This window comes from Clarias gariepinus, chromosome 2, assembly GCF_024256425.1.
Source record: "Clarias gariepinus isolate MV-2021 ecotype Netherlands chromosome 2, CGAR_prim_01v2, whole genome shotgun sequence".
Classification (NCBI taxonomy): domain Eukaryota; kingdom Metazoa; phylum Chordata; class Actinopteri; order Siluriformes; family Clariidae; genus Clarias; species Clarias gariepinus.
In genome coordinates, this window is record NC_071101.1 from 35,061,711 (window position 1) to 35,075,174 (window position 13,464).

Below are 13,464 nucleotides of genomic sequence, written 5' to 3' on the forward strand. Positions count from 1 at the left end.
TTTCTTTAATTTAATCAACTCCATTAAATTTAATATGAACAAACAAATGGTGTCTCAAAACCTTTGCACCAAACATAAACGTATACATTCCTTCTTACTTAAAACATCTGAATTTGTTCCTGTTTTTTTCTGGAACAGACGACTGTTAAAACAAAACTCAGAGACATAATTTAGATGTAAAGCTTAAATTATATAAAACCATATAAAAACATCCTACTGATAAATCCATTTTGCTTTGTTTCTATGAAGAATAATATAAGTTTAGATCGGGTGTATAATAAAGGACATGAAGACACAGGATGATGGAAATGAGGGTAAAGTAAAGGCCACACAAAAGGAAACAGTTGTACAAGTCTGATTTATTCCATGTGCTTTGCCAGGATATAAATAAGGGTCAAACTTAGAAAATCAGATTGCTGGAAGCCCAAGCCTATGTACATTTTATGTTAGCAATTCCACTGTGCTCACACAAGTGTTATTTAAATTGATATATTCATCAGTGAGACCTCGCACTTTGACCTTGAAAATTTGGTACAATATTAACCAGTGTGATATTTTCATTTTTTTTCTGTTATTATTTTCTTCCTTTTTTTTGTTAAACTACATTACATATATGAACAATGATTGAGGAAAATATTTATGTACAGAAATATTGTTGCAAAAAAAAATCTACAGTTACATTGAGTTAAAATAGTTAAAATATCCGCATATCATCTGTGTTTCAGCCCCATGAGAGACGGTGGACTTTTCACCTGAAAGCAAAATTGAGTGGAGCCGTTCACACGTTCTGTTTTCTCATCTTCTACAACAGTATTGTTTTTTATCTTCCAGGATGGCTATTCTTCTCAAGTCCAACATGTCATATAAAAATAATATAACATCAAGACGACATTAGACAAGAATTGCACATTTAAAATAAGAATAATTAATCATAACATAGTCAATTAAGGATTAGAATAATGGCAATATAGAATTATATTAGACATTAAAATGTTTTACCAGTATGAATACTAATCTGCATGGCATTGTCAACAACAATTCTGTAGTGATTTTGGCATGAGACACGTCACTTTCATGGTTGTCCAGTGCAATAAAATCCATTCACATTGTGCATAATATTCATAATGTACTATCAAACCAAATGAAATGAAAGAGGAGTGAAAAGTAAAAACATGGCAAACCAGATAGTCCACTTTTTGCCTCAGTGTTGGTACTATAATCTATGAAACTGGGCAAAATAAGTCTGTCAAAATGAGTAACCATGGTATATGTCCGTTCCCATGGTACATTGCCTTTCCCCCAACCTTCTCCCTCACACAACATAGTCCACGCAACAGAGCCTGAGCCCAGTGAAGTGAAATAACGTAATGTGTGCATTCATGCTCAACACATCCCTGCCATTCCGTAGTCCACCGAAGTATGCAGCACGTATGTGTGCTTCATAGCATAGAAAAGCCAGAGGTTCACACCAGTAGTTCTTCGCACACCAGGGTTTATATTTAAAGTTCAGTCACAAGAGGCTCTGCCATGTTTGTAGTCCCGTGCCACTCATAGGCTCCGTATTTTGATGTCCATTTTTGCAATGTGTGTGTGAGAGGGTCCATGTTGGGGGCTGGCTACATTCTTTGATTTCCACAGTAATAGACATGGGAGTCCGGCATTACCCTGCAAATGAGATTAAATCACTTATCCAGAGCGTCCACAAAAAAAAAAAGAAAAAAAAAAAAAAAAAAAGAAAAAACAAGCCTCTCAGATGCCCCCTTCGCCGGTCCAACACAGCCAGAACACATGCTCTCTGCGGGCCGAAGGGCCTGTTTCCGGGCTGCTTGCATTCAAAGCCAAACCAAAAACAAGGCAATGCAATTACAGTAGTGTTCTTTAACGAGGGTTTTCAACACGCTGTTCGTAGTGAGTGGGTCTAAATGGAACTTCCTGATTTCAAACATGCAATTTTACCTGCAAAAATGGTTTAGAGCAAGCCAAACCCCAGGTTGACCAATACAGACCACACTGGGGAGGGGAACCAAAAAAAAAGAAAGAACCAAAACAAAAACAACCATACAAACAAACAAACAAAAGAAAATAACCAACCACAATCTTATCTCCATTTTTACGCTGTCCTTACAGGGTAGTAGTCATACAGTTCCCATTTTTCTTGCCCTTAAATGGCTCACTGCCTTACACACTGCCTGATGATGAACAGAAGTGGACCCCCCCTCCCATCGAAATACACTGCAGTTACAAGCTTGTAGCAGCATTATGGATTTAGAGTCCTCATTCAAGCAGTCAGGATGTGTGTCTGGTAAAAGTGCTAAATGGAGGACAAAGGAAAAATGGGAGAAAAAAAACATCATATCAACCCCTTTTTAATATTCTGAGGAGAATGAGAGCGGAGTGAATGGTGTGTTTTGGCCAGAGGGCTGAGGGAAGGGGGGTCGAGAGAGAAAGAGAGAGAGAGAGAGAGAAAGAGAGAGAGAAAGAAAGAAAGAAAAAGAGCACGGCAGCGACATCATGCAGAGGCCACGGTAAAATGGGGCGGGCTGGACCGGACCGGGGCGGAGAGACACGGGCGAGTCAAAGGTCACTGGGCCCATGGCTCCGTGGGGGGCCTCTAGAGGGCGTGCTCTGAAAGGCACACACACAGACAGGAGCGGACAGTGGGTGCATATTAGAAAATAGTTGTCTCATACTTGGTGTTGACTCCTCTTTTGGCTTCCTGTCCTGGCTCCACGATCCACGGGACATTGCCGTGACCCTTCTGCTCCATTGAAGGCTGCTCCATCTGCATTAGAGACAAGAGTTAGAGAGCATACGCATCAGCCTGAGGAGGAAGTTGAGGAGGGCAATGAGGAGGAGGAGCAGAAAACGAATGCTGAAGGTTTTCACAAGATGTTTTGGTAGACACACTATCACACGCTTGCACATTAAATAGCCAATAAAAAAAAATATTTATTTCTGTAAGTAATGCACACAGCCATTTTTTAAATACCAGACTGTGATAATTGAGTAAGTGGTGTTAATAGTCAGATCTGTATTTTATACAGTATATGAATATACACATATTTCTTAAACAAATAATTGTACTTTAAATACTACAGACAAACCTTCCCAACAATTCCATCAGTTATAACCACCAATCACACTGCTGTCCTTCTGTACTTGGTACACATAGCCTTGTACATGAATGTACACACACATTCACAAGATCACGGACACACAAAGAACACATGTCCACATACACAATGTAGTCTGTCTTTTGTTGATCGATGCCGTCGTTCCTTTACCTGTTCCACAGGGAATCACAGTGAAGTAAGGAATAACACTTAACAGACTGTTCGCTTATACGACACACTGAGGCGGTGTGATTCACGTCATGCTTGAGTGGATTATTTCTGTTTAACTGCATGGTATGGAGTGTGTTATTACCATGGTGATTTGCCAGTGATTCGATATCAACAAACTATTCATAGTAATATAACAGGTTAATGGTTATCTCCTGTTGCCTTTTAGATATAAGGGCCGGATTTAAGTCCCTTAATGGTGGGTATGTATGAGTGTGGGCAAGTGCGTTTAACATGGAAAGTGCACTTTTTACCTGGCACATTTATTCTGCATTTGATATTTGTGTGATGAAACTGACATCTCAAACTTGGATGCATCAGCCGGAATCTCCAGGAGCGGATAAGGCGAGTGGCCTAACACAGAACAGTTTCTTACTAATAGGTTACTTTATCTTTATACTTTGCAAATACTGTAAATGAATTGTAAATATGATGTCCTGTTTGATTAGGTGTATTCATTTCTAAAATGATATTTATAAATCTAATTAACTGTTGTTTCATATATTAAGAAACATAATATATGGCACAACAGCTAATATACTGTCCCAGTATACAGTATGTGCCATATATTAAGGATTTTAAAGGGCAACGGCGACTGTTGTATTTATTCCCATATTTACAACAGTGGTAGGACCTCCAGTCAACATTCACACGCATATTTAAACACTATGGACAATTTGGGAACACCAACATGGGAAACAGGAGCACCCGGAGGAAACCCACCCCAGAGGTACAAGGGGACAGTGCTGACCACTAAGCCACCATGCCGCCTAGTTCACCTGCAGCTCAAGTGGATTTTTCTTAGACACATATTGACCAAATTTTAATGCTGACCTGATTTATAACCTGAAAGTTCTACTTTATTTGAATGAGCCGTGCTTCCCCTAGCTTGAAAACCATCAACTGCCACTGGTGTGTGGAATATACTGTATACTGTACTGTATGTTTTGGATGAATAAATTAATTTATTTGTGTCCTATTGTTCATTTGCTTTCGGAGGTGCGCGCCGTTGGGAAGAACGCTGCATGATGAGTCTGATGCCAGCTGGCAGAAAAGACCCCAATAGCGCTTCCTAGAGCACTGTGGTGAAATGAGCCAAAAGCTAAAGGTGCTCCTGGGAAAAAAGTGTGCCATGGGAAGGATGGGCGGAAATGGTTCAATATCATCAGTTTTGCAGATACATCTTTATCATTGTTACATGTTGTAAAGAAATGAGTTATTTCAGTTTTAAGTAAAAAATAAACGCATAAAATAGGTCACTCTAACACTCTGGGGAGGCAGGGGTGTAGGATGTGTGTGTGTGTGTGTGTGTGTGTGTGTGTGTGTGTGTGTGTGTGTGTGTGTGTGTGTGTGCGTAGGGGTCCGTAAGTGTGTATGTTAGTGGAATAGTATGTCAGGGGCAGGTGGATAAAAGACATTAATAAAAGATATGGATAAAAGACATACACAGAACAAAACATTGTCTCATAAATACTGTTTAACAATCCACTGTAAGGGGTAGGAGATACGACAAAATTATACATGATGTGCATTACCATGTACAGCTGTTTTTTTTTTATCTTTAAAATGTTTGATATAATAAATGTCTCCCAAAATCGATTTTGCATGTATATCAGCCGTCCGCAATTTTTAAAAATTACATTTTAAAAGATTTTTTAAATAAAAAAATAAATCACTTCGACTACAACATTTCTAAACGCATATTGTTACATGCAATATTTTATCACCATATCACAAACCTCTGATTACTACCGATTTATTCAATATGCCTACACACAGACCCATGTAGCTCCTAAATACACGACAAAAATATTTTTTTGCCATCCAATATTTATCTTCCGCATATTTACAGGTTGCCATTACCAACGCTAGCATTATCTAACTGGATGATATGACCATATAATATTGATACTGCACACAGTAGCACACAGTACTGAAATGTCTGAACTCTATTTCGAGACTTCATCGTTTTTCAAAAATCATCAATCAGCAGTGAAGTGCAGTCCAAAAGCAAATCATAATACAGGGTGAAGGGAACATGGAGATGCAGATTTAGACAGAAAGCAGCACACATAAGCCACAGCATTAACACACAGGGAATGTTTGAGAAGCGCCTAGGCACAGAAGAGCAAAATGAACAAGACTGTCCAAGAGTGTTTGTTGATTACTTACAGATTTGCGAATGTTGGAGCGTGGTTTGGGGATGGGTTTGGAGGGTTTACTGTCGAAGCTCTCAGGCAGTGTGGACGAGCCGTGGCCACCCTTCCTGGCCTGTAGAGCCAGCTGATAGGCCACCTCAAAGGCCTGGCCCAGTGTCAGGATAATTTCATAGGCCAGATTCTGCACAAATGTACATAAAAAACAGGTCAACATTAAAAAAAAAAAAAAAAAGGGCTTTAAAGGAGTTTACAGCCAGGTCCATAAATCTTGTAAGGCAAGAGATAAGTTTTATGATCTTTGGCTTCTGTACACCACCACATTGGATTTGAAATTATACACCCAAGATGTGTGACATTAACCATTCAGGAATTACAGTCATTTTTGGATACACGCCCCCATTCTGTGGGCTCACAAATGTCTGACCACCCGATGTATGGCCATGTGTGGCCCGGTCCTTCTTGACTCCACGGTCCACTTCTAATCCAGCAGATAAAAGACCTGGTGGTGGTTCTGAGTGTTCCATTTACATTTGGTAGCCGTTCATCCGAACTCTCAACATGAGAACCAAAGAGGTGTGTGTCTATGCAAGTTCTTAATGGCTTTATTAGGTTGAAATAAGTAAATTAATTAATAAATAAATCGATAAACCCATCAGAGAAATAGAAAAAATAACATTTGGAGTGGATAGCACAGCGGTTTGGAACATTCTTAAAAAGAAGGAATTAACTGTCAAGTTAAGCAACAGCAAAAGTCCTGGAACACACAGAAGACAACTGAAGACAATTTGTTAAGGCTGATCGGGAGATGTCCTCCCTTTAAGAATGTCGCAGGTACTGTACTTTCTTATTTACTGTCTGCACAGGGGCATCTCATGCTGATTGATTGTGTTTCCATTACCTGACACACTACTCTACTTTTGAAAGTACAATTTGTTATTTAAAACTTGCAGTTGTGTTGTCTAAGCTTTGCCCCATGCTGCTGATACAGTATCTCTGGATAAGCGCTCTGTCTGATAACACCTGCATGATCCTCAAAGCTAAAGGTGAGGACTGAATTGTCATCGAAAAAAAGCATAAGAGACATCCTTAAAAAAAAATTTAAACTGAGCACAAACAGAAGTAAAACCAGGTGGTTCAGACAGACAGAGAAGAAACTGAGGAGTATCACTGTGTGAGGTCAGCATATTAACGTAGAGAGGGATGGTCGGAGACAGACGCAGACCTCCATCTTTCTTCTACACACATGCAACAGGCAACGTATAATGATGATGTACTGTATATCATGGCTCCTGGCATCTTGATTTTTTTCTTCCTAATGTAACGCTTTTGGCACTCGAAATCACTCAGAATTTGGCACCATGAATCAGTCGGAAAGAAATATTTCAATATATAGGTATATTTGTGTGTTTTTTATAATTAAATTGATAATAATAATGTTAAGGGTAACTGGGTAAGTATCTAATTTATTAACATTTTTATGAATCATTATGTTTGTCAGTGGGTTAATAATAAATATTAAACATATTATGACTCTGAATTTTCTTTGGGAGCCTATTTACAACTTGAAGTTCCATATCTCAAGTTTATTCTTTTTGGGACTTATGGAATATCAAGCTTATATCACAAAAGTAGCACATCCCTCGGGTAACTAAGCATTCCATTTATAATACGTATACCATCCTGCAATATTAACTGTATCAACAGTATAATTGTAGAAAGTATAGATACCTATAGATAGGATGGTATCACTGCTCAACATGTCTTGCATTGCTTCGGAGATACTGTACGTCGACTGTTACCGCAGAATTGCTCAACCCCCCGTGATTCATTCACATGTTGACAACCTCAGGCTATAGGTGTAACGCAATAGTATTATTTATACTGTATTTGTGTCTGTGTGTACATCAGTGTCTGTTAAGTGAGCTGAGCCAGAAGACCTGGAACTTTCTACAGAGCTTTATATATTCTAAATAAATACTTATATATTGTTTATCATTTTATTATAATGACTGTGTGAATCAGAAAGTTGCGACACTATTAGCTTGATGTCCCCACAGTACTATAGTTACAGAAATGTTACTAACCACATCAAAAGCTGTAAACACATGGCAGTAGTGGTGACTGGACTTCAAGTCTTTGGTGATGTAGGCAAATGTGGAGAGGTCCTCAGGATCCTGCGCTGCACATGAGATGTTCCGAATCTCATGCTCGGCTATGATGTTCTGCACAGGGGAGAGGGAGAGAACAAGAAGAAAAAAAAAAGGGAGAAAATGACTTGATAGTTCACATGGCGTCTGCTATGTCATGTGTCATGACTGTTAGGGATAAAAGGGGAAAAGATTAAATGGAAGGCTGCTGTTCACCTTATTTGTTGCATCAATAAACTTGACTCCTTTGTAAGAGACTGAGAGAACAATGGTAGGGACTTTCTTCATTTGTTCCGTAGACTTCTTGTAGAGAAGACAAGAGAAGAAAATCATAGAGCCACCCAGACATGAATCCCCAAACTTTCCTACTCAACCCAGAACAGAGTTTCAGACATGATGCATAAAAACTAACATGAGGCGAGTTGTGCTGTCTACACCCCAAAATCTACCTAGCACATTATAACGCCTTTAGCCCTACACCCCAAATCTAGCACAACTGCCTCTGGATCCCCCACACTGTCAAATGTTGAAAATTATAACCCATGTACCTCTACATAAGACCCAAACCCTACATACCAAACCCCTAAATTACCATTTTAATTCAGAATGTCATACTATTCCGCTCCCCTTTTGCGAAAGAAATTAATGTCCCAAAAAAGTGCCCCAATTTTCCACTGCAAAACAAGCCAACCCAGTCCATAAGCATTTCAGAGAATATTTACCAAACCCCAAAGACATTCCCCTGAATATATTATCTTTACAAAGCGCATGCTTTATAAAATCAAATCTCCTGGGTACGCGACTCATTTTTAAACGGGTCAGAATGAATTTTCCCTCCCACTTTGTACACCATGTAAGCTATCTGACAGTTATATATTAGGTGTTTTATTATTCTTTATCTGTTTCTTTTTCTCGGTCAGCGTTTATCTTTGCCTCAGCATGTTTAAACTGTCCTGGACCTGTCAAAATCAGCTTCGCAACAGAGATCTAAGAAAGAGAGGGAGATAGAGAGGGACAGAGAGTCAGAAAGACGGACTGAAAGACAGCAAGGCACATGCAACAAGAAAATGTCTTGCTTATGTAGCTAGAGGAAAATACATGAGCGCAAAAATTACATGGACAGACAAAATGAGTAAGAAAAAGAAAAAGATAGAATGAGACCCAAAAACACAAAATCCACCACATGACACACTATAAGAGAAAGGGAAAGAAAAAATTCCAGGTTAAAGGTCAGAGGGTTCATCGCCATCATTAACCATTTGGTGTAGCTATGTGTGGAGCCCGGTCCATTCCGAAAAAAAAAGGTTGTTCAGAAGCATAGGACATGTTTCTGTTGTGAAGTCTTCTACATAATCACAAACCTTACCCTCATCTTTGCGCAGGCGTCATGTGTGGATTCTGTTCCCCTCAGCTCCTTTACAAGCATGGAACCCAGATACTGAAAAAAGAAAAGAAAAGAAAATCACCAGAAAGGAAGACCTTGTTTTAATATCCTACATCTAATCTAATGGAGACTGAACTGACATGGCTGGTGGCATAAATTTATCAACACCACAAATTCTCCAGTGTCTGCTTGTATTTACTGTATGTACAGTACGATGGCCGTTCAAGTCAAACCAGGACGTTTGAATGTGCAGAACAACAGAACACAGTTATGAAAGTAAAAACAAGCTTTATTTCTCTATTTAATCTCCTATTGCATTTCACTTGTGCCTGTAAACCATCAAGTTAGAAACTTGCTTAATGTCCACAGGAATGACTGCAAGGTGCTCTAAGCCACATCGGCTAGGATCGTCACTCACGGATTTACAGCATTATCCAAAATGTTCTGTGACTTGTATTACTGTGGGCAAGAGCCTCCTCATCATACTGTGCTTGAAGTCTTCTGTAAATATCGAATGGTTTTCTACCAGAAGAACTGACAAAAATGTATTCTTCTAATACCGTTTATCCTGTACAGGGTCGCAGGGGTGTCAGGCACTTTGGGAACACAAATTAACCTAATCAGCATGTCTTTGGACTGTGGGAGAAAACCAAAGTATGTGGTGGAAACTTATCAAGCACGGGGTGAACACCCAAACTCCATGCACACAGACTCGCGATGGGATTAAAACCACGACCCTGTAGGTGCCAGGCGACAGTGCTGACCACTAAGCCAACGTGCCGTTTCGATGAAGTTATGTCAGACCAAAACTGACTACTGTACGTAATCTTGGGACACCTATGAAGGACTGATCGTTACAAAATGATCGGCTTCAACACACTTCATCTAAAATATATTTCCGTAATGCTCCAGTCACCATGGTGATGTTTTGAGAAACTGGACTGGATGATGCAGTTTAGATGTTGTGTGAACACAACAGTAGAGTAATTTGGGAGCTATGACTCACTTCATGGTAATACTTCAGAAGAGCAGAGAGGTACTGCTACAATAATACGAGACACATGATGTGAGATACATGCACAGTATGTGGGAAGCTATTGCATCTGTTTAAATATCAGATTATAATATCTCTAATATCTCTGTTAGAAACTTAAGGGACCATGAATGTGGTCTGACATGGTGCGAATGGTAGTTAGCTACCCTGGGAGCCAGGGGTAGCTCAGTGGTTAAGGCATTGGACTACGGTTCGGAAGATCCCAGGTTCAAACCCCACAACCACCAAGTTGCCACTGTTGGGCCCTTGAACAAGGCCCTTAACCCTCAACTGCTCAGATGTGTAATGTCATTCTACGGTTCAAAAGTAACGATGTCTTGACGTTGTCTCGGGCTGATTTAATAAAGCAAGCGTTTATAGAAATCTCCTATCAGCCAACAACACAGAATATTTCCCTTTATAATCCCTCTCTTCCTCTCTATCCGCTGTCTGTGGAAATGCAGCTGTCAGGTTTTGTGCTGCTGAGATGAAACCTGATGAGATTAAAATGCTGTTTACAGAGGCACTGTAGGCTGCTACCAGCATGGGGTGTAGCTTCCCTCACTTACACATGCTGTCCAGATGAATTACTGTCTGCAGCCCACACACACGCATGCACACACACGCACTGCACTGGTTCACAGACTTTACGGTCCTTTTGGCACTCGTTAATGCCACAGTACTAATCAACACTTTCATTTTTATAAATGAAAAGAGATTATGTTTTTAAATATTTAGATTTTTTGTCTGATCCCATCTTTGATCTCTTCATCCGCCTCTTATCCCTCCATCTTCCATCCAGACATCTGTGATTCGGCGACATATCAGAAACTCTACTCGCCTGTCCCAAGGCCAATCAAATTTACATGAGTTTAACATGGTCATGATCTACAATTCCAGCATCGCTGCTCGTGTGGGCAAACAGACCAACCAGATTCGCAGGGCTGTTGCTAGGTAACAGAGCAGCTTTATGTAACCTCTAGCTAAAATTACTTCAGGATGGAGAGAAGCTGAAAAACAGGCCGCCACTTTAACTGAACAGAGAAATACTGTTATTCACCACAGAAACACACACTCTCTCTCTCTCCTCCTCCTCCTCTCTTATCTCCCTCACTGTCTTACTTCTAAGTAAAAGCCCACCATTTTTGGTACACACATTAAAAGCACAAGATGCTGTACGTATAGACACACGGCCATATTAACAGTTGAATTATGCATGTGTGGTAAGGAGGTAATACTAAAATTGTGCATGCTCTATTTAGACATTTAACATAATTAAAGACGCTTGATGGCTGTCAGCAAATAAAATGACATAATTGCAGAGAAAACAAACACCTGCAGGTGCTATGAGGAGGCTTAACCGCACACATGGAAGCTTGATGAACTTCACAGACAAACATGATGAAGCCTGAGAATATCATTGAGTATGAAATATAAAACATATAATGTTAACGAAGAAACGAAGGATTTTTAAAATCTTTTTCTGTGGGTTTGCAACAGAGATCATTCCACCTGCAAGTTATTGGCACAGGATTTAGTCTGTGCCCAAAGTGCTCTAACCTCCCGATCCTGCAAAGAGCAAGCCTAAGGCTTTACCACCTGAGCCACCACTGCACCCTTATTGACTATCCATGAACGTGGACCAGATGATGGCCTTCAGATCAAAAGGTCCTGAGATCAAATACCAGCACCACCACGGTGCCACTGTGAGCCAGACACTTAGTGGGCAGTGGTGCTGTAGATCAGAGGGTTAAGGCTCTGGGCCACTGCAGCTCCACCAAGCCAAGCTGCTACTGACGAGCCCTTGAGCAACTCTGTCCAGTCCAGGGCCACTGTATCATGACTGACCCTGTGCTCTGACCCAAGCAGGGATATATAAAGAAAGAATGTCACTGTGCAGTAATGTATACTGTATGTGACATATAAAGGTTAACATAACCCATAACTGTTCAGCTGAATGAATGAGATGAATGCAAGTCGCTCTGAGTCAAGAGCAATAAACCTTAATGTAAATGTCTATGGACGGGGATATCTCGTGAGAAGGGATGTCTCTTTCAGTACAGATCTCTTTTTAATTAATTTTATACAGCTAATGAATTATTATAATAAAAGTCCCCAAAGAGGTGGAGAGTAAACCATGCACATTCTTTTTTTCCCTTTTTAACGAGACTGGAAACTAGCTTGAACATAAGTAATTAGGTTATTTAAGTCAAACAAATGTAAACAAATAAACAAATAACTGGCTTCAGTTCTGACTGTATTTCTGAACCATGAACCAATGTGGCATGCATTACAGTCCAGTAAGAAGTCTACTCTACAAGAAAGAAAGCAAAACCATGTTTAACAACAGTGTATCATTTATAGGCAAAAAAAATATTAAAGGTTCCGCATTAATGAGCGATGGTGGACACTATCCCATCATGTAGCTGGTCCTTAATGAATTTTAGCTGTGTTATAAACATTAAACAAATATCATTTAGACTGATGGCTGAACAGTGCCATAGTGGTTAGCACTGGACCTGGCACCTGCAGGGTCGATGGTTTGATTCCCACCTCAGGTCTATGTGCGTTGCGTGTGCATGGCGTGTGCACGGTCTCCCCGCGTTCGCTGGGTTTCCTCCCACATACAGAGTACGCTAACTGGCTTTGCCAAATTGCTGGTAATGTGATTGTGTGTGTACTCGTGTGCCCTGCAATGGATTGGCACCAGGACTTGTGCCTGAAATCTCCTGGGAAAGGATCCAGCTTCCCGCGACCTTGTACAGGATGAGCAGTGTAGAAAATGAATGAATAAATGAATTTAGCGATTCAGACTTGTAGTTTCTAGTCGATGACTTTAAATATAAACCAAACACCTTCAAAATAATAAAGAAATTTCAGTCTGCCATTCTGTTATTATACCTAATAGACAGGAATATTAATGATAATCATTATTGGATTACTTGCTGTTAAGAACTTAATTGATTAGAAACATATTAACTGCTGTTTGTTTTGCATATTTTTCCATGAGCTTACAGATATATTACGCTTGTTCAGGCAGCCCAGGCAGATTGCAATACTGGACATTGCATAGATAGCAGCATTGATTTTTTTTTTTTTAACGGTGACAGAAAGACAAGCAGCATTTTGATTTGTCTCACATAACTGAATTGTTGAAATTGCTGCTAAACTATAACTGAAATTGACAACAAAAAAGCGTGTTAATTATTAATGATTAATCAATAATTGATTGTTCAAATATTGGTAAAGAAACAGCTAAATTTGCAACATTATTATAAAGACAACACAAACACACTACAATCCATGAAATAGAATTACTCTGGAACACACACACACACACACATCCGCACGCACACACACACATATCCACACACACATACTTATACACATGTGCAACATG

General features: G+C 39.7%; 1 protein-coding gene across 7 annotated transcripts in view; it reads right to left on the reverse strand.

Moving 5' to 3' along the window:
* Positions 1-339: 339 nt before the first annotated feature.
* Positions 340-13,464, reverse strand: part of anks1b (ankyrin repeat and sterile alpha motif domain containing 1B) — a 155,665-nt gene continuing 142,540 nt past the window's right edge. For 5 of the 7 annotated variants that reach the window (XM_053515971.1, XM_053515944.1, XM_053515979.1 and 2 more), the window contains 6 exons: positions 9,014-9,085; positions 7,864-7,950; positions 7,585-7,722; positions 5,514-5,681; positions 2,691-2,782; positions 340-1,665 (listed from right to left, as the gene is read on the reverse strand). In XM_053515971.1, the coding sequence (XP_053371946.1) occupies positions 1,617-1,665; positions 2,691-2,782; positions 5,514-5,681; positions 7,585-7,722; positions 7,864-7,950; positions 9,014-9,085 (606 nt within the window). In that variant the 3' untranslated portion in view covers positions 340-1,616. Of the gene's footprint in view, positions 2,783-5,513; positions 5,682-7,584; positions 7,723-7,863; positions 7,951-9,013; positions 9,086-13,464 lie in introns of all 7 variants that reach the window. The other 2 variants (XM_053515954.1, XM_053515962.1) reach the window with 2 other exon arrangements.